This window comes from Anomaloglossus baeobatrachus, chromosome 7 (assembly GCF_048569485.1).
Source record: "Anomaloglossus baeobatrachus isolate aAnoBae1 chromosome 7, aAnoBae1.hap1, whole genome shotgun sequence".
NCBI lineage: Eukaryota > Metazoa > Chordata > Amphibia > Anura > Aromobatidae > Anomaloglossus > Anomaloglossus baeobatrachus.
The window spans coordinates 290090343-290117971 of record NC_134359.1 but is presented as its reverse complement, the minus strand read 5'-3'; the positions used below and the strand labels follow the sequence as shown (position 1 = coordinate 290117971).

Here is a 27629-nt window from a genome sequence, read left to right as displayed (position 1 = left end):
GAATATGCTGGGATGGGGTACATTTACCAGGATGGGGCCATGATGTGGACAAATATACTAGAATGTAGGAAATATATATCAGGATGGGGGACATGTTTACCAGGAAGTGGCCCAGGAAGGGGGACAGAACTCCACAATGATGGGGAGGGGAGCAACTCGTACATCTTTATTAGATTTCAAGATGTTCAGACTTTGAAATGTAGATGTGCATTACAGGGTGAAATCTGATTGCATTCCATGCTAAAATCTCTGTCTCATATGCTGCAATTTTTTACAGAAATATCAATCCAACTGCTGTGTCTGGAAAGGGCGGTGGCAGTGGCTGAGCTTCAATGTGTGGTAAGCATGAGCATGATGCCCCCTGCTGAAGAGAAGAGAAGACAGCAAAGATAAGGTTACAATCAATTATTTACATAATAGGATTGGTTGGCACTTCAGGAAAAAAAATGGATTTAGGGCTACAGTTTGGGCACTCGGCCTGTAAAAGGTTCGCCATGACTGCTATAGATGATATCTCATACCATCGATATACTTGGTACCTACTGGATTAGATCACCATGAGCCCTGCAGGTAACAGTGCATATTATCCTGGTGATCACACAGCTTCCTCCATCCCTGATCCAACTTCTGTACAGTAAGATTTAACTGTGGTAAAATAAAAAAATATGGAAAAAAAAAACAAAAAACAAGGAAGCAACAAGCCTCCTAAAAACACCCATGTCAGGCAGCGGGGTGAGCACAGCAATGAGATCTTAAGGTCCCTCCTCGGCTTTCTTTGGAAAGAAACAGTAGCTGGTGGGGTTGTACTCCTCCCAGAGACGCTCAAACTCCTCCAGGTAGGCCCTGACGCATGCGCTGTCGTCTGTGATGAGGAGGTTTTCTTGGTTCGTCTGTATCGCCTGCATAGTCCAGTTCATGGAGCCAGTCATGACAATCCTCTGGTCCAATACCGCAAATTTGTGGTGCATGAAGCCGGAGTGCTGATTGTGACGAACCTCAACACCTGCAGAAGCAAAGGACATTGTATTCAAGATGAAATATCAAAAAAAATGACCCGCACATCCAACAAATGTGAACAGGTGCTAACTGAAAAAACATAGTAACTATAAATGCATACAGTCGCATACTAAAAGCCAAAAATGTACAAGGGAAAATATGGCACTGCATTACTGCAAAGAAGGGAATTTTGTTTACTTACCGTAAATTCCTTTTCTTCTAGCTCTAATTGGGAGACCCAGACAATTGGGTGTATAGCTACTGCCTCCGGAGGCCACACAAAGTATTACACTTAAAAGTGTAAGGCCCCTCCCCTACTGCCTATACACCCCCCGTGGGATCACGGGCTCCTCAGTTTTAGTGCAAAAGCAAGAAGGAGGAAAGCCAATAAACTGGTTTAAGCAAATTCAATCCGAAGGAATATCGGAGAACTGAAACCATTCAACATGAACAACATGTGTATACAAAAAAACAGGGGCGGGTGCTGGGTCTCCCAATTAGAGCTAGAAGAAAAGGAATTTACGGTAAGTAAACAAAATTCCCTTCTTCTTTGTCGCTCTATTGGGAGACCCAGACAATTGGGATGTCCAAAAGCAATCCCTGGGTGGGTAAAGAAGGGAATTTTGTTACTTACCGTAAATTCCTTTTCTTCTAGCTCCTATTGGGAGACCCAGACGATTGGGGTGTATAGCACTGCCCTCCGGAGGCCACACAAAGCAATTACACTAAAAAGTGTAAGGCCCCTCCCCTTCTGGCTATACACCCCCAGTGGGATCACTGGCTCACCAGTTTTAGTGCAAAAGCAAGAAGGAGGAAAGCCAATAACTGGTTTAAACAAATTCACTCCGAAGATACGTCGGAGAACTGAAAACCATTCAACATGAACATGTGTACCCGAAAAACAACCAAAAATCCCGAAGGACAACAGGGCGGGTGCTGGGTCTCCCAATAGGAGCTAGAAGAAAAGGAATTTACGGTAAGTAACAAAATTCCCTTCTTCTTCGGCGCTCCATTGGGAGACCCAGACGATTGGGACGTCCAAAAGCTGTCCCTGGGTGGGTAAAGAAATACCTCATGTTAGAGCTGCAAAGACAGCCCTCCCCTACGGGGAGGCAACTGCCGCCTGCAGGACTCTTCTACCTAGGCTGGCGTCCGCCGAAGCATAGGTATGCACCTGATAATGTTTGGTGAAAGTGTGCAGACTCGACCAGGTGGCTGCCTGGCACACCTGTTGAGCCGTAGCCTGGTGTCGTAATGCCCAGGACGCACCCACGGCTCTGGTAGAATGGGCCTTCAGCCCTGATGGAACCGGAAGCCCAGCAGAACGGTAGGCTTCAAGAATTGGTTCTTTGATCCATCGAGCCAGGGTGGCTTTGGAAGCCTGCGACCCTTTGCGCTTACCAGCGACAAGGACAAAGAGTGCATCAGAGCGGCGCAGGGGCGCCGTGCGGGAAATGTAGATTCTGAGTGCTCTCACCGGATCTAACAAATGTAAATCCTTTTCATACCGGTGAACCGGATGAGGACAAAAGGAAGGTAAGGAGATATCCTGATTAATATGAAACGAGGATACTACCTTAGGGAGAAACTCCTGAATGGGGCGCAGCACTACCTTGTCCTGGTGGACCACCAGGAAGGGAGCCTTGGATGACAGCGCTGCTAGCTCAGACACTCTCCGAAGAGACGTGATCGCTACCAGGAAGGCCACTTTCCGTGATAGTCGAGAGAGTGAAACATCCGTCAGAGACTCGAAAGGCGGCTTCTGGAGAGCAACTAGTACCCTGTTCAGATCCCATGGATCTAACGGCCGCTCGTACGGGGGGACGATATGACAAACCCCCTGCAGGAACGTGCGTACCTGCGGACGTCGTGCTAGACGCTTCTGAAAAAACACCAATAGCGCCGAGACTTGCCCTTTAAGGGAGCCGAGCGACAAGCCCTTTTCCAACCCAGATTGCAGGAAGGAAAGAAAAGTAGGCAATGCCAATGGCCAGGGGGACACTCCTTGTACAGAGCACCAGTAAAAGAAAATCTTCCACTTCCGTGGTAGATCTTAGCAGACGTGGGCGTCATAGCCTGTCTCATGGTGGCAACGACCCCTTGGGATAATCCTGAGGACACTAGGAACTAGGACGCAATGGCCACACAGTAGGTTCAGGGCCGTAGAATTCAGATGGAAAAACGGCCCTTGGGACAGTAAGTCTGGCCGGTCTGGTAGTGCCCACGGTTGACCGACCGTGAGATGCCTGTCGCCAGAGCTCTTTGATCGTCATGAAAACCGGGACCTTGCTGTTGTGCCGATTCGTGAAACCCGTCCGGGTGCAGAGACCATTCTCCTGCGTCCACGCCCTGGTGACTGAGGAAGTCTGCTTCCCAGTTTTCTACGCCCGGGATGTGAACTGCGGATATGGTGTATGCTCTGTCTTCCACCCCTAGCAGAATCCGGCGGACTTCCTGGGAGGCTCGCCGACTGCATAGTCCGCCTTGGTGGTTGATGTATGCCACCGCTGTGGATTGTCTGACTGAATTCGGATCTGTTTGCCTTCCAGCCACTGCAGGAAGTCTTGCAGGGCAATATACACTGCCCAGAGCTCCAGACAATTGATCTGAAGAGTGGACTCCTCTGAAGAGAGTCCTTGAACGTCTGAGAAAGGGGGACGTTCCTGTGTAGGGACATCGACTTCCCCTCCCATTAGCGAAGAATGTTCTATTGAAGTGGACGCAGATGAAACTGCGTGAAAGGGACTGCCTCTGGATGAGGTGTCTCCTTGAAGGAGAGACTGCACCCCCGTCTGTAGTGACCGCTGTTTGTCCAGTGGAAGCTTCACCATCGCTGAGAGAGTGTGAAACCCCAAGCTAAGATATGCCAGCGATTGGGTTTAACTTTGAAAAGTTGAGGACCCACCCGAAACTCTGGGAAGTCTCCAGCGCCATGTTCAGGCTGTGTTGGCATGCCTCTTAAAAGAGTGCCTTGACAGGTAGATGGTCTAAGTAAGGGATCACAGGGTGACCCTGAGAGTGCGGGAGTGGTCCCACTGCTGCCATGAACTTGGTGAAAACCCGTGGGGCTGTCGCCAGACCGAAGGGTAGGGCTACGAACCGAAGATGCTCGTCTTCAATAACGAATCGTAGCAAACGCCGGTGCTCTGGAGCAATCGGCACGTGGAGATAAACATCCTGATGTCTATTGATGCTAGGAAATCTCCTTGAGACATTGAGGCAATGACGGAGCGGAGGGATTCCATCCGGAACCGCCTGGTTTTCACGTGCTTGTTGAGCAGTTTAAGGTCCAGAACGGAACGGAAGGAGTCGTCCTATTTTGTCACCCCGACCAGATCGGAGTAAAAAGTGTCTCTTGTTCCTGAGGAGGAACCGGGATTACGACTCCTACTGCCTGCAGAAGAGCCTCGGCTCGGCCGGTGAGGAAGTTTTTGCGACAAACTGTCTCTCACCCACCGGCCATTGACCTGTGGCAGTTAAATGTCGCTAAAGCGGGGGAGTCTGCCACCGACCGCGGACGCGGAGAGAGAGGGCTGAAAGTCATGAGGAAACCGCCTTGGTAGCGGTTCCTCCGGCTGCCTTCTCCGGGCGCGATTGAGCCCGCCAGGAACCTGCGCCCCTCTGAGCCTTTTGAGTCCTGTTGGACGAGGGCAATTGGGACGTGCCCGAGCCTGGGAAGGACCGAAACCTCGACTGTCCCTTCTCCTGATGGGTCTTGTTTGATAGCTGGGGTAAGGAAGAATCCGTACCCTTGGACAGTTGAATGATTTAATCCAACCGCTCACGAAACAGTCTGTCACCAGATAAAGGCAATCTGGTTAAGCACTTTTGTGGAAACAGCATCTGCTCCAATCCCTTAACACTAGGAGCGTAACAACACGGAGTTGGCGGACGCCACTGACGTACGGCTCGTAGAGTCCAGGACAGCATAAACAGCTTGAGTCGCAATGCCGACATTGCGAGGTGAAGGACGCTACTGCGGCCAAGATGTACATGTGACCGCGTCCCTCTGCGCAATACTAGCTGAAATAGCTTGGAGTGCCTCTATGGCTGCGAATGCCGGGGCAACCGACCCGCCGATAGCTTCATAGACAGATTGCAACCAGAGGGCTATCTGTCTGTCAATGGCATCTTTAAGTGAAGTCCCATCTTCCACTGCAACTATAGATCTAGCCGCAAGCCTGGAGATTGGGGGATCCACCCTTGGAGCACTTGAGCACGTCAGGGGGGAAGAGACAACGCGTATCCTCAATACGGTTGGAGAAAACGCTTATCGGGATAAGCGTGGTGTTCCTGGACTGCTTCTCTGGAGTCAGAGTGACCAGAAAAGTACTCAATATACGCTTGAGATACCGAAATAGGGATTTCTTCTGCTGTGAAGCTGACCCCTCCACTGGAGGAGTTGAGGGAGAAATACCCAACCTTCCATTGATGGACGCTATAAGATTATTCACTATAGCGTCACCATCCGGTGTATCCGGATTGAGAGCGGTCTCAGGATCAGAGTCCTGAACAGCTACGTCTGCATCATCATACAGAGAGTACTGTGATGAAGTCGAGGGCCGTTCTTAGGGAGCTCGCTTAGGCCGTCTGGGACTGTCGTCCGTGTCAGAGCCTGCACCCTGGGATGCATGGGACCCTCCTGGAGCCATGATTTGTTTCGAAATCAGGGTGGCCAGGGGCATTGAATCAACATTGCCCAAGGTCTGTCTGGACTGCAAAGTCTGTAAGATGTTAGTCATAGTCACAGACAATATATCAGCGGAAACTGCAACTCCGTCCCTGTCCCTGGACAGGGATCACAGGTGGTTCTTTTGGCCACCTGTAGCAGAGACCCCGTTGAGTAATTGCACACACTGGGGGTCCTGGAACAGTATCGCATGCAGTACAAGCAGCATAGAAAGCCTGTGCCTTGGCACCTATGCTGTTTTTTTTTTTTTTCTTTCACTGTTGCTGTCTAGCCATCTAGGAGCATTAGCCAAGAATAGCGACCGTACAGTGCAATGTATGGCATACAAGCATGAAGTACAATAAACACTTCAGCACATGCAGTACAAGGAGCATAGAAAGCCTGTGCCTTGGCACCTTTGCTTTTCTGCTGCCGTTGTCTAGTTATTCAGGAGCATTAGCCAAGAAGAAGGGAATTTTGTTACTTACCGTAAATTCCTTTTCTTCTAGCTCTTATTGGGAGACCCAGACGATTGGGGTATAGCTACTGCCCTCTGGAGGCCACACAAAGCACTACATTAAAAGTGCAAGGCCCCTCCCACTCTGGCTATACCCCCCCGTGGTATCACGGGTTCTCCAGTTTTAGTGCCAAAGCAAGAAGGAGGAAGCCAATAACTGGTTTAAACAAATTAACTCCGAATAACATCGGAGAACTGAAAAACCGTTCAACATGAACAACATGTGTACCCGCAAACAACAAAAAAACATCCCGAAGGACAACAGGGCGGGTGCTGGGTCTCCCAATAAGAGCTAGAAGAAAAGGAATTTACGGTAAGTAACAAAATTCCCTTCTTCTTCAGCGCTCTATTGGGAGACCCAGACGATTGGGACGTCCAAAAGCTGTCCCTGGGTGGGTAAATAAATACCTCATGTTAGAGCTGCAAAACAGCCCTCCCCTATGGGGGTGTCACTGCCGCCTGCAGGACTCTTCTACCTAAGCTGGCATCCGCCGAAGCATAGGTATGCACCTGATAATGCTTGGTGAAAGTGTGCAGACTGGACCAGGTAGCTGCCTGGCACACCTGTTGAGCCGAAGCCTGGTGACGTAATGCCCAGGACGCACCCACGGCTCTGGTTGAGTGGGCTTTTAGCCCTGAAGGAACCGGAAGCCCCGCAGAACGGTAGGCCTCTAGAATTGGTTCTTTGATCCATCGAGCCAGGGTGGCTTTAGAAGCCTGCAACCCCTTGCGCGGACCAGCGACAAGGACAAAAAGTGCATCGGAACGGCGTATGGGCGCCGTGCGGGAAATGTAGATTCTGAGTGCTCTCACCAGATCTAGCAAACGTAAGTCCTTTTCATACCGGTGAACCGGATGAGGGCAAAAAGAAGGCAAGGAAATATCCTGATTAAGATGAAAAGAGGATACGACCTTAGGAAGAAACTCCGGAATGGGGCGCAGCACAACCTTGTCCTGGTGGAACACCAGGAAGGGAGCCTTGGATGACAGAGCTGCCAGCTCAGACACTCGCCGAAGCGATGTGATGGCAACAAGAAACGCCACTTTCTGCGACAGCCGAGAAAAGGAAACTTCCTTCAGAGGCTCGAAGGGCGGCTTCTGGAGAGCAACTAGTACCCTGTTCAGATCCCATGGATCTAACGGTCGCTTGTACGGGGGCACAATATGACAGACCCCCTGCAGGAACGTGCGCACCTTAGGAAGACGTGCTAGACGCTTCTGAAAAAACACGGATAGTGCCGAAACTTGCCCTTTAAGGGAGCTGAGCGACAAGCCCTTTTCTAACCCCGATTGCAGGAAGGAAAGAAACTTGGGTAATGCAAATGGCCAGGGAGACACTCCCTGGGCCGAGCACCAGGATAAGAAAATCTTCCACGTTCTGTGGTAGATCTTAGCAGAATTCGACTTTCTAGCTTGTCTCATTGTGGCAATCACTCCTTGAGATAATCCTGCAGATGCTAGGATCCAGGACTCAATGGCCACACAGTCAGGTTCAGGGCCGCAGAATTCTGATGGAAAAACGGCCCTTGGGACAGTAAGTCTGGTCGGTCTGGCAGTGACCACGGTCGACCGATCGTGAGATGCCACAGATCCGGATACCACGACCTCCTCGGCCAGTTTGGAGCGACGAGTATGATGCGGCTGCACTCGGATCTGATCTTGCGTAGCACTCTGGGCAAGAGCGCCAGAGGCGGAAACACGTAAGGGAGCTGAAACTGCGACCAATCTTGAACCAAGGCGTCTGCCGCCAGAGCTCTTTGATCGCGCGACCTCGCCATGAATGCCGGGACCTTGTTGTTGTGCCGGGATGCCATTAGGTCGACGTCCGGCACTCCCCAGCGGCGACAGATTTCCTGAAACACGTCCGGGTGAAGGGACCATTCCCCTGCGTCCATGCCCTGGCGACTGAGGAAGTCTGCTTCCCAGTTTTCTACGCCTGGGATGTGAACCGCGGATATGGTGGATGCTCTGTCCTCCACCCACATTAGAATGCGCCGGACTTTTTGGAAGGCTTGCCGACTGCGCGTCCCTCCTTGGTGGTTGATGTATGCCACCGCTGTGGAGTTGTCCGATTGGATTCGGATCTGCTTTCCTTCCAGCCACTGCTGGAAGGCTAGTAGGGCAAGATACACTGCTCTGATTTCCAGAACATTGATCTGAAGGGTGGACTCCTGCGGAGTCCACGTCCCCTGAGCCCTGTGGTGGAGAAACACTGCTCCCCATCCCGACAGACTCGCATCTGTCGTAACTACTGCCCAGGATGGGGGCAGGAAGGATCTTCCCTGAGATAATGAGGTGGGAAGGAGCCACCATTGTAGAGAGTCCTTGGCCGTCTGGGAAAGCGAGACTTTCCTGTCCAGGGACGTTGACTTCCCGTCCCATTGGCGGAGAATGTCCCATTGAAGTGGGCGCAGATGAAACTGCGCAAAGGGAACTGCTTCCATGGCTGCCACCATCTTCCCTAGGAAATGCATGAGACGCCGCAAGGGATGAAACTGGCCCTGCAGGAGAGATTGCACCCCTGTCTGTAGTGACCGCTGCTTGTTCAGCGGCAGCTTCACTATCGCTGCTAGAGTATGAAACTCCATGCCAAGATACGTTAGTGACTGAGTCGGTGATAGGATCGACTTTGGAAAGTTGATGATCCATCCGAAAGACTGTAGAGTCTCCAGCGTAGCATTCAGGCTGTGCTGACATGCCTCCTGAGAGGGAGCTTTGACCAATAAGTCGTCTAGGTAAGGGATCACCGAGTGTCCCTGAGAGTGCAAGACTGCTACCACCGCCGCCATGACCTTGGTGAAGACCCGTGGGGCTGTCGCCAGACCAAATGGCAGAGCTACGAACTGAAAATGGTCGTCTCCTATCACAAAACGTAGAAAACGTTGATGTTCTGTAGCAATTGGCACGTGGAGATAAGCATCTTTGATGTCTATTGAGGCAAGGAAGTCTCCTCTGGACATTGAGGCAATGACAGAGCGGAGGGTTTCCATCCGGAACCTCCTGGCGTGCACATGTTTGTTGAGCCGTTTTAGGTCCAGAACAGGACGGAACGAGCCGTCCTTTTTTGGAACCACAAAGAGATTGGAGTAAAACCCTTGGCCTTGTTCCTGAGGAGGGACTGGGATCACCACTCCTTCCGCTTTTAGGGAATCCACCGCCTGCAGCAGAGCATCTGCTCGGTCTGGATGTGGGGAGGTTCTGAAGAACCGAGCTGGAGGACGAGAATTGAACTCGATTCTGTACCCGCGAGACAAAATGTCCGTCACCCACCGGTCTTTGACCTGTGACATCCAAATGCCGGAAAAGCGGGAGAGCCTGCCCCCGACCGGCGATGCGGGGGGGGGGGGCTGGAAGTCATGAAGTAGCCGCTTTGGAAGCGGTACCTCCATTTGCTTTCTTGGGGCGTGTGTGAGTCCGCCACGAATCTGAGTTTCTTTGCGTCCTCTGAGTCCCTTTGGACGAGGTAAATGGTGTCTTGCCCGAACCTCGAAAGGACTGAAACCTCTGCTGCCACTTTTTCTGCTGAGGTTTGGATGTTCTGGGTTGTGGTAAAGAGGAGTCTTTACCCTTGGACTGCTTAATGATGTCAGCCAATGGCTCGCCAAACAGTCTATCTCTAGACAAAGGCAAACTGGTTAAACATTTTTTGGAACCAGCATCTGCTTTCCAGTCCTTTAACCACAAGGCTCTGCGCAAAACTACCGAATTGGCGGACGCCATTGAGGTGCGACTGGTAGATTCTAGGACCGCATTGATAGCGTAAGACGCAAACGCCGACATCTGCGTGGTAAGGTGCGCCACTTGCGGCACTGCTGGATGCATGATAGCATCCACTTTTGCTAAGCCAGCTGAAATAGCCTGGAGTGCCCATACGGCTGCGAATGCCGGAGCAAACGACGCGCCGATAGCTTCATAGACAGATTTTAACCAAAGGTCCATCTGTCTGTCATTGGCATCTTTAAGTGAAGCGCCATCCTCCACTGCAACTATGGATCTAGCTGCAAGTTTGGAAATCGGGGGGTCTACCTTTGGACACTGTGTCCAGCGCTTGACCACCTCAGGGGGGAAAGGGAAACGCGTATCTTTAGATCGTTTAGAGAAACGCCTTTCTGGGTGAGCGTCGTGCTTCTGGATTGATTCTCTGAAGTCAGAGTGATCTAACAAAGCACTCAATTTACGCTTGGGATAAAGGAAACGAAACTTCTCCTGCTCCGCAGCCGCCTCTTCTGCTGAAGGGGCTGGGGGAGAAATATCCAACAGCCTATTGATGGCTGAGATAAGGTCGTTCACCATGGCATCCCCATCCGGGGTATCCAGGTTGAGAGGGGTTCCAGGAGTGGATTCCTGATCACTCTCATCAGACACATCACAGGGAGACTGATTGTGCTGAGACCCTGAGCAGTGTGAAGACGTCGAGGGTCTTTCCCAGCGAGCTCGCTTAGGGTGGCTGGGGCCATCATCTGAGTCATAATCCTCGGCCTGTGAAGCCGGGGACCCCCCTGTGGGCTGGATACATTCCAAGTAAGGGGGACCAGAGGACAGAGGCCTCGCCGTGCCCAGAGACTGAGCCCCATGCATAGATTGCAAGGTTTCAAGTATTTTTGCCATAGAGACAGACATACTATCAGCAAAAACTGCAAAGTCTGTCCCTGTCACCGGGGCAGAACTTACAAGCGTCTCAGCCTGGGTCGCTACCTCTCCTGACTCCGGCTGGCGAAGCAGCACCGGGTCGGAGCATTGCACACAATGGGGGTCATCAGAGCCTGCTGGTAGATTAGCCCCACATGCAGCACACGCAGTATACACAGCCCTTTTTGCCTTGGCCGCCTTGCGTTTTGAGGATGACATGTTGCTGCTTCCACAGAGCGATCTGGGATATGCAGCCAGAAGCGCACCTCACAGTGCAAGAAATACAATATCTATATATCTGTACCCAGTACACTGATACACAGTGAGGCACTAGAGGGACCAGCACAGAAAAATCGCTTACCGCCCGCTTAAAAAGCGGGTGTGTGGTCGCCAGATAGCCCCTAGTCCAGGTCTCCCAGAGCCTTGCGTCCTTCCTCCAGCCAGGCATGCATGTAATGGCTGCCGGCGTCTCGAGAGAGGAAGGGGGGCGGGCCCTGGGCGTTCCTGGCCAAGAGCGGGAAGCCTGCTTCCCTCTGTGCCAAGTGAGAGGGCTGGAGCATGTAAATCAGGCTCCAGCCCTCGTCGCTGCTAGCGAACAGCGTCTCTCCCCTACCCTGAATGACAGGGTGGGGGCGGGAACGAATCGGAGCTGCCGGCGTCCTAGGCCCAAAAAGCCGGGGACTAAATTTATAACCGCCGCCGCCGTAAAAGCGCGGACGGCGGATCCCCGGCGCACCACAAGTCACAGCAGCGCCGCCCGGTCCAGAGGGGGTCGGCGCTGCGTTCCCATACACAAAAAAGTCCCCCAGTAATCTGTAGGGACACCAACTCCACGTTGCGGTCCCCGGCGCACTACAACACCCAGCCAGCCCGGAGTGTGTCTGTGCCTGCCGGGGACACAGAGTACCTGTATGATGCAGGGCCTGTCCCTGATCGTACTCCTGCTCCGAATCCATCAGGTTCTAATGGGTCTGTGGATGGAGCCCGGCATCAGAGCTGAGAGGCCGGCAGGATCCCACTTCCACAGAGCCCTACCAGGGGATGTGGAAGGAAAACAGCATGTCAGGCTCCAGCCCTGTACCAGCAATAGGTACCTCAACCTTACAACACCATCCAGGGGTGAGAAGGGAGCATGCTGGGGACACTATATGTGTCCTCTTTTCTTCCATCCGACATAGTCAGCAGCTACTGCTGACTAAAATCTGTGGAGCTATGCATGGAATGTCTGACCTCCTTCGCACACAAAGCTAAAACTGGAGAACCCGTGATACCACGGGGGGGTATAGCCAGAGTGGGAGGGGCCTTGCACTTTTAATGTAGTGCTTTGTGTGGCCTCCAGAGGGCAGTAGCTATACCCCAATCGTCTGGGTCTCCCAATAGAGCGCTGAAGAAAAGCGACATACAGTGAATGTATAGCATACAAGCATGAAAATAACCACTGCAGCACATGCAATCCAAGCAGCATTGAAAGCTTGTGCCTTAGCACCCTTGCTTTTCTGCTGCTGTTGTCTAGTCATCAAGGAGCATTAGCCAAGAATAGCGACATGCAGTGAATGTACAAGCATGAAAATAAACTCTGCAGTACATGCAATCCAAGCAGCATTGAAAGCTTGTGCCTTAGCACCATTGCTGTTTGCTGCCGCTGTCTAGCCATCTAGGCGGGTAGACAGCCAAGAATAGCCCTTACAGTGCAATGTAAAGCATACAAGCATAAAGGACACATGACACTGCAGCACATGCAAGACAAGCAGCATATAGAGTCTGTGCTTTAGCACCCCTGATCTTTTGCTGCTGTTTCTAGGTCTGCATCCTGAATAGCGACCGTACAAAAGTACAACAGGACACTTCGGCATTAGTGGGTCAGCACTTTAGTTGCCGCTTACCGCCCGCACAAAAGCGGGTGTGTGGCGCCGGAATCCTGTGCTGGCAGCTCAGCGCTTGTCTCCGTTTTCCCGCTCTGCGTGCCGGAATGGCTGCCGGCGTCCAGAGGAGAGGGGCGGGCCGAGGGCGTGCCCGAGACAAGAGCGGGAACCCGGCGCCCACTGTGTCTAGTGAAGGGGGCTGGAGAATGCAAATAAGGCTCCAGCCCTCGGCGCTGCTATAGAACAGCGTCTCTCCCTTTCCCTGAGTGACAGGGTGGGGGCGGGAACGAAGCGGCGCTAGGCCGCAAAAGCCGGGGACTAAAGTTAGAAGCGCCGCCGCCGTAAAAGCGCGGTCGGCGCGTCCCCGGCGCACTACAAGTCGCAGCTGCGCCGCCGCTCCAGGGGCGGTCGGCGCGGCGGTCCCCACACGTAAAGTCCCCCAGTAATCTGCAGGGACTATAAGCCCAGCGCACAGCGCTACAGTCCCCGGCGCACTAGCACACCCAGCAAACCTGGAGTGTGCGTGGCCTGCCATACGGGGACACAGAGTACCTGAAAGTTGCAGGGCCTTGTCCCTGAACGGCACTCCCGCTCCACATCCAGCAGGTTCTATGGGTCTGTGGATGGAGCCCGGCCTCAGGGCTTGGTGGCCGGAAAGATCCCACTTCCTCAGAGCCCCTCAGGGGGATGGGGAAGGAAAACAGCATGTGGGCTCCAGCCTCCGTACCAGCAATAGGTACCTCAACCTTACAAACCGCAAGTGGGGTGAGAAGGGAGCATGCTGGGGGCCCTAGTATGGGCCCTCTTTTCTTCCATCCGATATAGACAGCAGCTGCTGCTGACTAAACAGTGGAGCTTATGCATGGATGTCTGGCCTCCTTCGCACAAAGCAGAAAACTGGTGAGCCAGTGATCCCACTGGGGGTGTATAGCCAGAAGGGGAGGGGCCTTACACTTTTTAGTGTAATTGCTTTGTGTGGCCTCCGGAGGGCAGTGCTATACACCCCAATCGTCTGGGTCTCCCAATGGAGCGCCGAAGAAATAATACCTCGTGATAGGGCCATAAAAACGGCCCTTTTCTACAGGTGAGCAATCGCCGCCTGAAGGACTTGTCTACCTAGGCTGGCGTCCGCCGAAGCATAGGTATGCACCTGATAATGCTTGGTAAAAGTGTGCAGACTCGACCAGGTAGCCGCCTGGCACACTTGCTGAGCCGTAGCCTGGTGCCGTAATGCCCAGGACGCACCCACGGCTCTGGTAGAATGGGCCTTCAGCCCTGAGGGAACCGGAAGCCCCGCAGAACGGTAGCCTTCAAGAATTGGTTCCTTGATCCACCGAGCCAGGGTGGATTTGGAAGCTTGCGACCCTTTACGCTGGCCGGCGACAAGGACAAAGAGTGCATCCGAGCGGCGCAGAGGTGCCGTGCGGGAAATGTAGATTCTGAGTGCTCTCACCAGATCCAACAAATGCAAATCCTTTTCACATTGATGAACTGGACGAGGACACAAAGAAGGTAAGGAGATATCCTGATTGAGATGAAAGGGGGATACCACCTTAGGGAGAAACTCCGGAATCGGGCGCAGAACCACCTTGTCCTGGTGAAACACCAGGAAGGGAGATTTGCATGACAGCGCTGCTAGCTCGGACACTCTCCGAAGAGACGTGACCGCTACTAGAAAGGCCACTTTCTGTGAAAGGCGAGACAGGGAAACATCCCTCAAAGGCTCGAAAGGCAGCTTCTGGAGAGCAATTAGAACCCTGTTCAGATCCCAGGGCTCTAACGGCCGCTTGTAAGGAGGGACGATATGACAAACCCCTTGCAGGAACGTGCGTACCTGAGGAAGTCGTGCTAGGCGCTTCTGAAAAAATACAGATAGCGCAGAGACTTGTCCCTTAACCCTTTCACGACCGGCCGATTTTTCGCTTTCCGTTTTTTTTTTTCGCCATTCTTTTTATGAGACGTAACTTTTTTATTTTTCAGTCAATATGGTCATGTGAGGGCTCATTTTTTGCGGAACGAGCTGTACTTTTAAATGAAACCATCAGTTTTACCATATTGTGTACTAGAAAATGGCAAAAAAATTCCAAATGCTGAAAAATTGCAAAAAAAGTGCGATAACACTATGGTTTTTGAGATATTTTATTCACTGTGTTCACTATATGGTAAAACTGATGTGTGGGTGTGATGCCTCAGGTCAGTGCGAGTTCGTAGACACCAAACATGTATAGATTTACTTTTATATAAGGGGTTAAAAAAAATCGGAAGTTTGTCCGAAAAAAGTGGCGCACGTTTTACGCCATATTCCGTGACCCGTAGCGTTCTCATTTTTCGGGATCTTAGGCTCAATGACGGCTTATTTTTTGCGTCTCGAGCTGACGTTTTTAACGGTACCATTTTTGCGCAGATGCTACGTTTTGATCGCCTCTTATTGCATTTTGCGCAAAAGTTGTGGCGACAAAAAAACGTCGTTTTGGCGTTTGGAATTTTTTTGCCGCTACGCCGTTTACTGATCAGATTAATTGATTTTATATTTTGATAGATCGGGCGTTTCTGAACGCGGCGATACCAAATGTGTGTATATTTTTTATTTTTTTAACCCTTTAATTTTCAATGGGGCGAATGGGGGGTGATTTGAACTTTTAGGTTTTTTTGTTTTTTTTTTAATTTTTTAAAACTTATTTTTTTACTTTTTTTTTTATTTTACTAGTCCCCCTAGGGGGCTATTGCGATCAGCATTCCGATCGCTCTGCAGTATCTGCTGATCACAGCTGGAAGGCTGTAAACAGCAGATACGCTGTCTTTCTCTTTTGCTGTGCCCCGGGCACAGCGAAAGTGAAACCAATTCATGTGTAGTACAGGAGTCATCACATGACCCTGTACTACCATGACAACTATCGGGAGTCACGTGATCGCGTCACGTGACTTCCGGTTTCGGCGGTAAGTAAAAACTTTACCGCGATTGCGCTTATAATGGCGCTGTCATGTATTGACAGCGCCATATAAGGGGTTAATCGGCACGAGCAGATAACGATTCTGCTCGTGCCTAGCAGGCACACATCTCAGCTGTGAAAATCAGCTGAGATGTGTGCCGATCGCGGCATGCTGCCGCCGGAGGACCGCGGGCAGTAAGATTATGTCATTTAGGACGTAATTTTACGGCCCGCGGTCGTTAAGGGGTTAAGGGAGCCGAGCGACAGACCTTTTTCCAACCCGGATTGCAGGAAGGAAAGAAAAGTAGGCAAGGCAAATGGCCAGGGAGAAACTTCCTGAGCAGAGCACCAAGCTAAGAATATCTTCCACGTCCTGTGGTAGATCTTGGCAGAGGATAGTTTCCTAGCCTGTCTCATGGTGGCAATGACCTCTTGAGATAATCCTGAAGACGCTAGGATCCAGGACTCAATGGCCACACAGTCAGGCTCAGGGCCGCAGAATTCTGATGGAAAAACGGCCCTTGAGATAGCAAGTCTGGCCGGTCTGGTATTGCCCACGGCTGTCCTACCGTGAGATGCCACAGATCCGGGTACCACGACCTCCTTGGCCAGTCTGGAGCGACGAGGATGGCGCGGCGGCAGTCGGACCTGATCTTGCGTAGCACTCTGGGCAACATCGCCAGAGGTGGGAACACATAAGGCAGCCGGAACTGCGACCAATCTTGAACTAAGGCGTCCGCCGCCAGAGCTCTGAGATCGTGAGACCGTGCCATGAAGGCCGGGACCTTGTTGTTGTGCCGGGACGCCATTAGGTCGACATCCGGCTTCCCCCAGCGGCGACAAATTTCCTGAAACACGTCCGGGTGAAGAGACCATTCCCCTGCGTCCATACCCTGGCGACTGAGGAAGTCTGCTTCCCAGTTTTCTACGCCCGGGATGTGAACTGCGGATATGGTGGATGCCGTGTCTTCCACCCACGTCAGAATCCGCCGGACTTCCTGGAAGGCTTGCCGACTGCGTGTCCCTCCTTGGTGGTTGATGTATGCCACCGCTGTGGAGTTGTCCGACTGAATTCGGATCTGCTTGCCTTCTAGCCACTGCTGGAAGGCTTGTAGGGCAAGATACACTGCTCTGATTTCCAGAACATTGATCTGAAGGGTGGACTCTTGCTGAGTCCACGTACCTTGAGCCCTGTGGTGGAGAAAAACTGCTCCCCACCCTGACAGACTCGCGTCCGTTGTGACCACCGCCCAGGATGGGGGTAGGAAAGACTTTCCTATTGACAATGAGGTGGGAAGAAGCCACCACTGAAGAGAATCCTTGGCCGCCTGAGAAAGGGAGACGTTCCTGTCTAGGGACGTCGACTTCCCGTCCCATTGGCGGAGAATGTCCCATTGTAATGGACGCAGATGAAACTGCGCGAAAGGGACTGCCTCCATTGCTGCTACCATCTTCCCCAAGAAGTGCATGAGGCGTCTCAAGGGATGCGACTGGCCCTGAAGGAGAGATTGCACCCCTATCTGTAGTGAACGCTGTTTGTCCAGCGGAAGCATCACTATCGCTGAAAGAGTATGAAACTCCATGCCAAGGTATGTTATCGATTGGGTTGGGGTCAGATTTGACTTTGAAAAGTTGATGATCCACCCGAAACTCTGGAGAATCTCCAGCGCAACGTTCAGGCTGTGTTGGCATGCCTCTTGAGAGGGTGCCTTGACAAGTAGATCGTCCAAGTAAGGGATCACAGAGTGACCCTGAGAGTGCAGGACTGCTACTACTGCTGCCATGACCTTGGTGAAGACCCTTGGGGCTGTCGCCAGACCGAAAGGCAGGGCTACGAACTGAAGGTGTTCGTCTCCTATAACAAAGCGTAGAAAACGCTGGTGCTCTGGAGCAATCGGCACGTGGAGATAAGCATCTTTGATGTCTATTGATGCTAGGAAATCTCCTTGAGACATTGAGGCGATGACGGAGCGGAGGGATTCCATCCGGAACCGCCTGGTTTTCACATGCTTGTTGAGCAGTTTTAGGTCCAGAACAGGACGGAAAGATCCGTCCTTTTTTGGCACCACAAACAAATTGGAGTAAAAACCGTGACCTTGATCCTGAAGAGGAACAGGGATCACCACTCCTTCTGCCTTTAAAGAGCACACCGCCTGCAGAAGAGCATTGGCTCGGCCGGGAGGCGGAGAAGTTCTGAAGAATCGGGTTGGAGGACGAGAACTGAACTCTATCCTGTACCCGTGAGACAGAATGTCTCTCACCCAACGGTCCTTGACATGTGGCAGCCAAATGTCGCCAAAGCGGGAGAGCCTGCCACCGACCGAGGATGCGGAGAGAGGAGGCCGAAAGTCATGAGGAAGCCGCTTTGGTAGCGGTTCCTCCGGCTGCTTTCTTTGGGCGTGACTGAGCCCGCCAAGAATCTGAGCTCCTCTGATCCTTTTGAGTCCTTTTGGACGAGGAGAATTGGGACCTGCCCGAGCCTCGAAAGGACCGAAACCTCGACTGTCCCCTCCTCTGTTGGGGTTTATTTGGTCTGGGCTGAGGTAAGGATGAATCCTTACCCTTGGACTGTTTAATGATTTCATCCAAACGCTCACCAAACAGTCTGTCACCAGAAAATGGCAAACTGGTTAAGCACTTCTTGGAAGCAGAATCTGCCTTCCATTCCCTTAACCACAATGCTCTGCGTAAAACCACGGAGTTGGCGGACGCCACTGCCGTACGGCTCGTAGAGTCCAGGACAGCATTAATAGCGTAAGACGCAAATGCAGACATTTGAGAGGTTAAGGACGCTACTTGCGGAACAGATGTACGTGTGACAGTGTCAATCTGCGCCAGACCAGCTGAAATAGCTTGGAGTGCCCATACGGCTGCGAATGCTGGAGCAAACGACGCACCGATAGCTTCATAGATGGATTTCAACCAGAGCTCCATCTGTCTGTCAGTGGCATCTTTAAGTGAAGCCCCATCTTCCACTGCAACTATGGATCTAGCTGCAAGCCTGGAGATTGGGGGATCCACCTTTGGACACTGGGTCCAGCCTTTGACCACGTCAGGGGGAAAGGGATAACGTGTATCCTTAAGACGTTTGGAGAAACGCTTATCTGGATAAGCGTGGTGTTTCTGGACTGACTCTCTAAAGACAGAATGGTCCAGAAAAGTACTCCATTTACGCTTGGGATACCTGAAATGGAATTTCTCCTGCTGTGAAGCTGACTCCTCCACTGGAGGAGCTGTGGGAGAAATATCCAACATTTTATTGATGGACGCTATGAGATCATTCACCATTGCGTCCCCATCAGGTGTATCCAGATTGAGAGCGGTCTCAGGATCAGAATCCTGATCAGCAACCTCTGTCTCATCAAACAGAGAGCCTTCCTGCTGGGACCCTGACCAGTGTGATGAAGTCGAGGGTCGCTCATAGCGAGCTCGCTTAGGCTGTCTGGGACTGTCGTCCGTGTCAGAGCCATCACCCCGGGATGCATGGGACCCCCCCGGAGCATGGATGTGTTCCAAAAGAGGGGGGCCAGGGAGCATTGAATCGACAGTGCCCATGGTCTGAGTTACCGGTCTGGACTGCAAAGTCTCAAGGATTTTTGTCATAGTCACCGACAACCTATCAGCAAAAACTGCAAACTCCGTCCCTGTCACCTGGACAGTGTTCACAGGTGGTTCTCCTTGGGCCACCTCTAGCAGAGACCCCGGCTGAGCAAGTGCTACAGAGGTCGAACATTGCACACAATGGGGGTCAGTGGCACCTGCCGGTAGAACAGCCTCACATGCGGTACAAGTAGCATAGAAAGCCTGTGTCTTGGCCCCCTTGCTTTTTGCGGACGACATGCTGTTGTCTAGCAATCTAGGAGGGTATATAGCCAAGAATAGCGACCGTACAGTGCAATGTATAGCAGACAAGCATAAAGTACAAATGAACACTGCGGCACTAGTGGGGTGAGCCCTCGAGGGCTGCTTACCGCCCGCTGAAAAGCGGGTGTGTGATCGCCAGAATCCCGTGCCTGGGTCTCCCAGAGCTCGTGTCCCTTCTCCACTCAGACTGCAAACAGGAATGGCTGCCGGCGTCCTGTGAAGAGGGGCGGGCCGTGGGCGTGCCCCAGACAAAGTGCGGGAAACTAGCGTCCCACTGTGCCTAGTGAGGGGGGTTGGAGTATGCTAAGCAGACTCCAGCCCTCGGCGCTGACGTTCTGACCAGCGTCCCGCCCTTCCCCTGACTGGCAGGCCTGGGGGCGGGAACGAAACGGAACTAGGCCGCAAAAGCCGGGGACTCGATTTCTAAGCGCGGCCGTCGTATAAGCACGGCCAGCGCGGAAGTCCCCGGCGCACCACAAGTCCCAGCCGCGCCGCAGTGTAAAAAACCGCCAGCCGCGGCCGGCGCGGCAGTTCCTAATACAGAAACTCACTCAGCAAAGCTGCAGTGAGTAAAGCACCAGCGCGCCGCGCTGCTGTCCCCGGCGCACTAACACACCCAGCAATGCTGGTGTGTGTGTGTGTGCGATCTGTACGGGGACCCAGAGTACCTTAATGTAGCAGGGCCCTGTCCCTGACGATACTCAGCTCCATGTCCAGCAGATTCCCAGGGGCTGTGGACGGAGCACGGTCTCCTGTGCTTGGAGACCGATAGGATCCCACTTCACCCAGAGCCCTAAGGGGATGGGGAAGGAAAGCAGCATGTCGGCTCCAGCCTCCGTACCCGCAATGGGTACCTCAACCTTAACAAACACCGCCAACAAAAGTGGGGTGAGAAGGGAGCATGCTGGGGGCCCTAGTATGGCCCTCTTTTCTTCCATCCGACAAAGTCAGCAGCTGCTGCTGACTAAACAGTGGAGCTATGCGTGGATGTTAGCCTCCTTCGCACAAAGCATGAAAACTGAGGAGCCCGTGATCCCACGGGGGGTGTATAGGCAGTAGGGGAGGGGCCTTACACTTTTAAGTGTAGTACTTTGTGTGGCCTCCGGAGGCAGTAGCTATACACCCAATTGTCTGGGTCTCCCAATAGAGCGACAAAGAAAGAGAGCGATTTAGTTTATGTATTGGCCAATGCATGTAAGCCCGGAGACCAACGGCAAGGTATATCTCTATAATCCGGGAACCTAACTTAAATGCCACTATCTAGGTTAAAAACATCCGTATCTGGGCAAAATGTTGGATGTGGGGGTCAGTTTTTTTATATTTCTAGTGAGTCTTTTTCCGACTGAGCACTCCGCCCTAATACCTGGCTGTGTTCATAACCATTGTAGCAGGAGCCTAGCTGCCCATACATGGAGGTTTGTAGTCCAAATAGTGGCATTTTGCCCAGATACGGATGTTTTTAACCTAGATAGTGGCATTTAAGTTAGGTTCCCGGATTACAGAGATATACCTTGCCGTTGGTTTCCGGGCTTACATGCATTGGCCAATACATAAAACTAAATATCTCTCTTTTGCAGTGCCATATTTTCCCTTGGACATTTTTGGCTTTTTCAGTGTGCGACTGTATGCATTTATAGTTATTATATTCAAGATGGGCCATATATCTGAGATAAACCTCAGTGCTGCTGAACGTCTGTGACTTGCTCAAAAAATATTGCGTTCAATACCTTGTAAACATCTTTGAGCTCTCTGGATTCGGTGGCTTTTCTGTTTTGTTTTTTGCAGAAATACTCCAATTTATTTTTTTTCTGGAATTGAAAGAGCTTATCCATCTCTTGGACAAATTCTCAGTTGCTGAAAGACTCTGAAAAAAAAACACTTGGCTGGACGGCAGAGCAGAAATTGCACATACTGCGCTTCATAAGAAACAGCTGTGAACATCTCTGCAACGGAGCGACGCAGAATGGAGAAGAGCGGCAGAATCAGGAGAGCTCAGGGATGTTTTATATGGTATTTTTTGGTGCAAATGATAAGTAAATGTCAATGTAAGCCAAATAAAAAAAATAATCTGCATTTAAACACAATGTACATTATTCAATAAAAAACGAAAAAAAAACAAAAAAAAAAACATTACCAGCACAAGCTACAGATCCAGCCCATCACCAAACAACTAAACAGAATTATAACAGTTAGGGCTAAGCCACACGGCGAGAAAATCGGTGCGAGTGGAGTGCGATAAAACATCGCATTCCCCTCGGACCAATTCTAGCCTGTGTGTCAGCACACATGGGCGATTATTTTCTCAGCCCTAATCGGACTGAGAAAACAATCGCAGCATGCTGCGATTGTAATCCGAGACTCTTTCTCTCGCACCCATTCAAGTGAATGGGGCGAGAGAAAAATCGCACTGCACTCGCGGTACACCGGTGTACTGCCAGTGCAATGCGAGAATGGCTATAGCTGACTACGCAGGAGAGAGGGAGAGAAATCCCTCCCTCCCCTCCTGAGTGCCGGCCCGCCCCCCGCAGCTGAGGTCTGCTCGCACCAACGGACCTCAGTTGCAAGGACACAAGCATGAGACTCGGCTCTGCTGTACTGCCAGCACGAGCCGAGTCTCATGCAAGGGGATCGCAGTAGTGCCCGTGTGGCCCCAGCCTTATATAATAGATATTACACCACCAAGATTTTGAAGACAAACCATTGTATGAACGAAGCCAGACAGGAGGGGACCGGGCTTTGGGATGTGCTGGGGGTCCCTACATCTAATCATTTTATCTAAGGGACCCCAGGTACTAGGACTCCTCAGCAATCTTCATATATGTCCTATCCCCACAGTCATTATTTCGCCATTATATGTACCGCTGTCCCCCCCCTTATATGGCCAACCCTCCCCGCCATCTTCCCCTTTTATATCTCCTGTCCCCCCATTGTCATACCCCATCACTCTGTATATACTTTATCCCCCTCTTTATATGTCCCCGACCCCAGTCATCATCCCTCCTTTATACTGTATGTCCCATCCCCGTCATCATTCTCCCCTTTATATGCCCCATCCCCAGTCATCAGCCTCCCTTTATATGTCCCACCCCCCCTTTATATGTCCCATCACCCATCATGGGCCCCCCTTTATATGTCCATTCTCTATCATCATCCCCCTTTATATGTCCCGTCCCTCCTTCATGTCCCATCCTCATGTCATCGTTCCCCCCCCTTTATGTTTCATCCACCAACTTCCCCCCATCATATGCCCCATCCCCCTCTATATGTAATGTCCCACCATTCATGGCCCCCCCCTTTATATGTTCCATCTCCCAACATCGTCCACCCTTATATGTTCCATTCCCCCCCCCCATCATCGACCCCCCCCTTATATGTCCTATCCCCCATCATCGCCTCGTTTATGTCCCTTATCCAGTCATCGTCCCACCCAAATGTCCATCCCGCTGTCATCGTCCCACTCTTAATGTCCCATCCCCCAATCATTGTCCTTTTTATGTCCCATCCACCTTATCATTGTCCCCCTTTATATGTCCAATTCCACCATCATCGCCCCCCTTATATGTCCCATTCCAACGTCATGGTCCCCCCTTAATGACCCATCCCCCAGTCATCATCCTGCTTATATATGTCCCATCCCACCATTGCCTCCCTTATATATGCCCCACCCCACCATCATTGCCCCCTTATATGTCCCTCCCCACCACCGTCACCCCTTAATGACCAAGGACATACTTGTATTAATTAATAAATTAAAATATGAAAAAAAAAAAAACCTAAAATTTCATATCATTCCCCTTTCGCCCCATTGAAAAGTTAAAAAAAAAACCCTCACATATTTGGTATCGCCGTGTTCAGAAATGCTTAATCTATCAAAATATAAAAATCAATTAATCTGATTGGTACGCAGCGAAAAAAAAATGCCAAAATTGAGTTTTTTGGTCGTCGCAACATTTTTTTAAAAATGCAATAACAGGCGATCAAAATATATCTATCCAAAAAATGGTACAATTACAAACACCAGCTCAAAACACAAAAAAAATAAGCTGTCACTGATCCCAAGATCCCGAAAAATGAAAACGCTACGGGTCTCGGAAAACGGTGACAAAAGCGCTATTCTTTTTTTGGACAAACGTCTGAATTTTTTTCACCACTTAGATAAAAGTAAAAATTTTACATGTTTGGTGTCTACCAACTTGTACCGAAGTGAGGCGTCACACCGACACATCAGCTTTACCATGTAGTGGACGTGGTAAATAAAAGACTCCAAAAACAATTGTGCAATTGCACTTTTTTTTTTGCAATTTCACCGCACTTGGAATTTTCCCCCCATTTTCCAGTACACTATACGGTAAAACTAATGTTTTCATTCAAAAGTACAACTCGTCCCAACAACAAAAAGCCCTCATATGGCAATATTGACGGAAAAATAAGGTTACGGCTCTCGGAGAGGAAGGACAAAACGAAAATGAAAAACGGAAAGTCACCAAGGGGTGAAGGGGTTAATACGTCCCATACCCCCAGTCATCGTCCCCCTTATATGTCCCATCCTCCGCCCTTTTATATGTCCCGTCCCCCCATTATCGTCATACCCTCTTTAGGTCTCATCGCTCTCCTTTGTATATAACATTTCCCCCATATTTCCCGTTCCTCCAGTCATCGTTCCCCATTTATATGTCCCATCCCCCCATTATGTGTCCCGTCCCCCAGTAATCATCCCTTCTTTATATGTCCCATCCTTCCATCATGATCCCCTTTCAAGGTCTCATTCCCCCCCCCTCGTCATCACCCCCTAATATGATATCCCTCCATTAATCATTCCCCCTTTATGTCCCGTCCCAGCAGTCATTGTCCCCCCTTTATATGTCCCGTTCCCCCTGTATATGTCCCATCCCCCACTATCGTCATCCCTTTGTATGTTCTGTCCCCCAGTCATCGTCCCTTCTTTATATGTCCAGTCCTTCCTTCATGATCCCCTTTTTATGTCTCATCCCCCCTAGTCATCACCCCCTAATATCATATCCCTCCATTCATCATCCCCCTTTATATGTCCAGTCCCAGCAGTCATCGCCCCCCCCAGTCTTCCCCCTTATGTCCAATACCACCATACTACTCGACCCCCCAAAATTTCTGCTGCCCATCCCCCTCACATCCTTACACCCCTCCTCTTACCCCACCATTACTCACACAAACCCCCTCTTTATCCCATCCCACTCATCTCTCCCCCTTACCCTCTCTTACTCTCTATCGCTCGCCCCAACACACCCCCAACCCCCCACACACCTTCTCCCCTGCTCTTTTACCTCCCATTACACACACACACACACACACACACACACCCCTTCTCTTAAGGCCTCTTACTCCCCACCATCCCCCTCATACACCACTAACCACCCATCCCTCTCACACACCATCTCCCCTGCCCTCCCCTCCATTCCATTCCCCTCACACACAAACATTCTCTACCCCAGAGGTCTCAAACATGTTGCCCGCGAGCCGCTGAGGCTGCTTGTTGCGGCTCACAGACCCTGTGACTATTGCGGCCCTATGCTGGGGACGGCACCAGCAGGACTTTACTATAGTTGACGCATTTGCGGTAATGCGCAGAGGAGCTCTCTGCACTATACCAATGGCTGCTGCCCGCCTATCAGATGCAAGGAGGTGATGTCGCTCTATGACGTCACCTCCTTGCATCTGATTGGCGGGTGGCTGCCCTTGGTACAGCACAGACCGCTCCTCTGCGCGTTACCGCAAATGAGTCAACTGTAGTAAAGTCCTGCCGGCGCCGACCCCCAACATAGGGCTGCGATCGTCACGGGCCGCAACAGGCAGGTAAGGTATGTGCCCACGATCAGGACCAGCTGTGTCATGGACGCGGCGGGTCCTGAGACCTGCGGGGCTGCAAGTCTCCTCCACAGGAGGCCGCAGCGGCCCATGCCCGCAATCAGGGCTCGGGGGGCTGCGGTCTTCTCGCTGCGTTCTCCCTTGGGAGGACACATGCGGCTCCGCAGCAAATAACTGACCTGCTGCAGCCTCTAACAGCCACACCGCAGGTCAGTGTTTGCTGCGGGCCGCACACGCACAGTGGACATGGGATTTCTAGAAATTCCATTCACTGTGCATGTACTGTACATCAGTGTTTTGGTCACAGCTGAAACATGCTGCCTCCAAAACACTGCTAACACTAATCATGGACATGTAGCCTTGGAACGGAGGATAGGTGAGAATTATTTTTTTTTGCGTAAAGGATGGGCACAACACTACAAGGATGGGCACAACACTACAAGGATGGGCACAACACTACAAGGATGGGCACAACACTACAAGGATGGGCACAACACTACAAGGATGGGCACAACACTACAAGGATGGGCACAACACTACAAGGATGGGCACAACACTACAAGGATGGGCACAACACTATAGGGCACACAGATGGGGAACATTACAAGATGATGGCTAAGATTACTATATGCTGCTAATTGTGAAACAATATTACAAGTAATAAATAATAATAAAAGTAATAAAATTTTAAAAAAAAAAATCTAAATAAAGCCTAAATTTTTTTTTTGCCATTAAAATTGCTTTTTTATATAGAAACTTAACTAAACAAAAAAGCACAGGATTGTTATAATAAACAAGAAAAGAAATGTTAAAAAAGTGATCCAAAAGTGTATAGAAAAAAAAACTATGGAATCATTAAAAATGTCACTTTGTCCTGTAAAGAATGCGGCCTCTATATTTTTTTTTCTATATGTGGCCCATACACCCAGCTGAGTGACAGACCCCTCGTCTACCCCCTCACACCCTACCCCCCAATGCCATACACACACCCTCCCCATCCCCCATGCCACTCACACACCTCCCCTAACCCCCATACACACACCCTCCCCCCCATACACACACACCCTCCCCATCAACCATGCCACTCACACACCCTACCCCCCATACACACACACCCTCCCCATCAACCATGCCACTCACACACCCTACCCCCCATACACACACACCCTCCCCATCAACCATGCCACTCACACACCCTATCCCCCATACACACCCTATTCCCTGCGCGCGCACACACACACACACACACACCCCTCTCGCGCACAGCTCCTACCCCCATCCACCTCACACCTTCTCCCCTGCCCTCTTACCCCCATCCCCCTCACACCTTCTCCCCTGCCCTCTTACACCCCCCCTCCCCACACTTACCCCCATCCCCCTCACACACACCCCTCCCCACTCTTACCCCCATCCCCCTCACACACACCCCTCCACACTCTTACCCCCATCCCCCTCACACACACCTCCCCTGCCCTCCTCTCCGCCGCCATCTTACCCGCCTTCCTCAGTTCGCCTATCTGGGATCCCGCCGCCGCCATGTAGTCGCTGTCGGTGATGACTCGCACCCGCACCCCGCGGCCATGGAGCAGCAGCACGGCCCGGGCCAGCGGGGGGCTGGAGAAGGTGAAGATGCAGACCTCCAGCGAGCGCCGCGCCCCGAGGAGCCGCCGCAGCAGCTGTGACATGGGGCCGTCCGTGCGGTGAGGTAACGGGCAGGCGCACTGCTTCTCGGGGCTCAGCAGCGGCTCCGAACACAAGAGAGGTGCCGGGAAGAACAGCACCTCCCGCACCGGCCGCCGCCTCCGCCTCATGAAGCGGTAGACGAGCTCCAGACTCAGCGCCACGGCCACCGCGGCCGCACCGAGCCGCCTCCATGACACCGCGGGGACCATGACAGCTGGGGGCGGGGCCGACAAACGGCGGGAAATGATGCCTCAGGGGCGGAGCGCGGGAACGCGCCTACAGCGAGGGAGGACTCAAAATGGCGGCTGGTGCTGAGGAAAAACCTGCCATTGATAGTCTGAGGAGAAAATCACTGAGAAAGTACAGAAATCACACACTTTCAGGCTGCTGGAGTCATCCACAATAAACTTTGTGCAAAAAAAAATAAATTTTGGTTTAATTGTCATTAATAAATCTGTCCTAATCTGTAGCAGTTTATCCACGGCTTCTCATTCACTATTTATATTTGGTGACTGATGAGAAAAGTCACCAATTTTACCTCATAAAACTTCTCAGTAAACGTCTATCACAGAAAAACAATGCATATATAGACGTGATCATTCCCATGTTCCACTCCATGTGTGAGGGTCTCAATAATG

The 27629-nt window shown here is 51.5% G+C and overlaps 1 protein-coding gene across 1 annotated transcript; it reads right to left on the bottom strand.

Moving 5' to 3' along the window:
* Positions 1-27250, bottom strand: PLD6 (phospholipase D family member 6). The gene is made up of 2 exons (XM_075318389.1): positions 26804-27250; positions 1-1003 (listed from the first exon to the last, which is right to left on the bottom strand). Exons 1-2 carry the CDS (start codon positions 27198-27200, stop codon positions 753-755), a joined length of 648 nt encoding a protein of 215 aa, XP_075174504.1. The 5' UTR covers positions 27201-27250; the 3' UTR covers positions 1-752.
* Between the last annotated feature and the right edge of the window lie 379 nt (positions 27251-27629).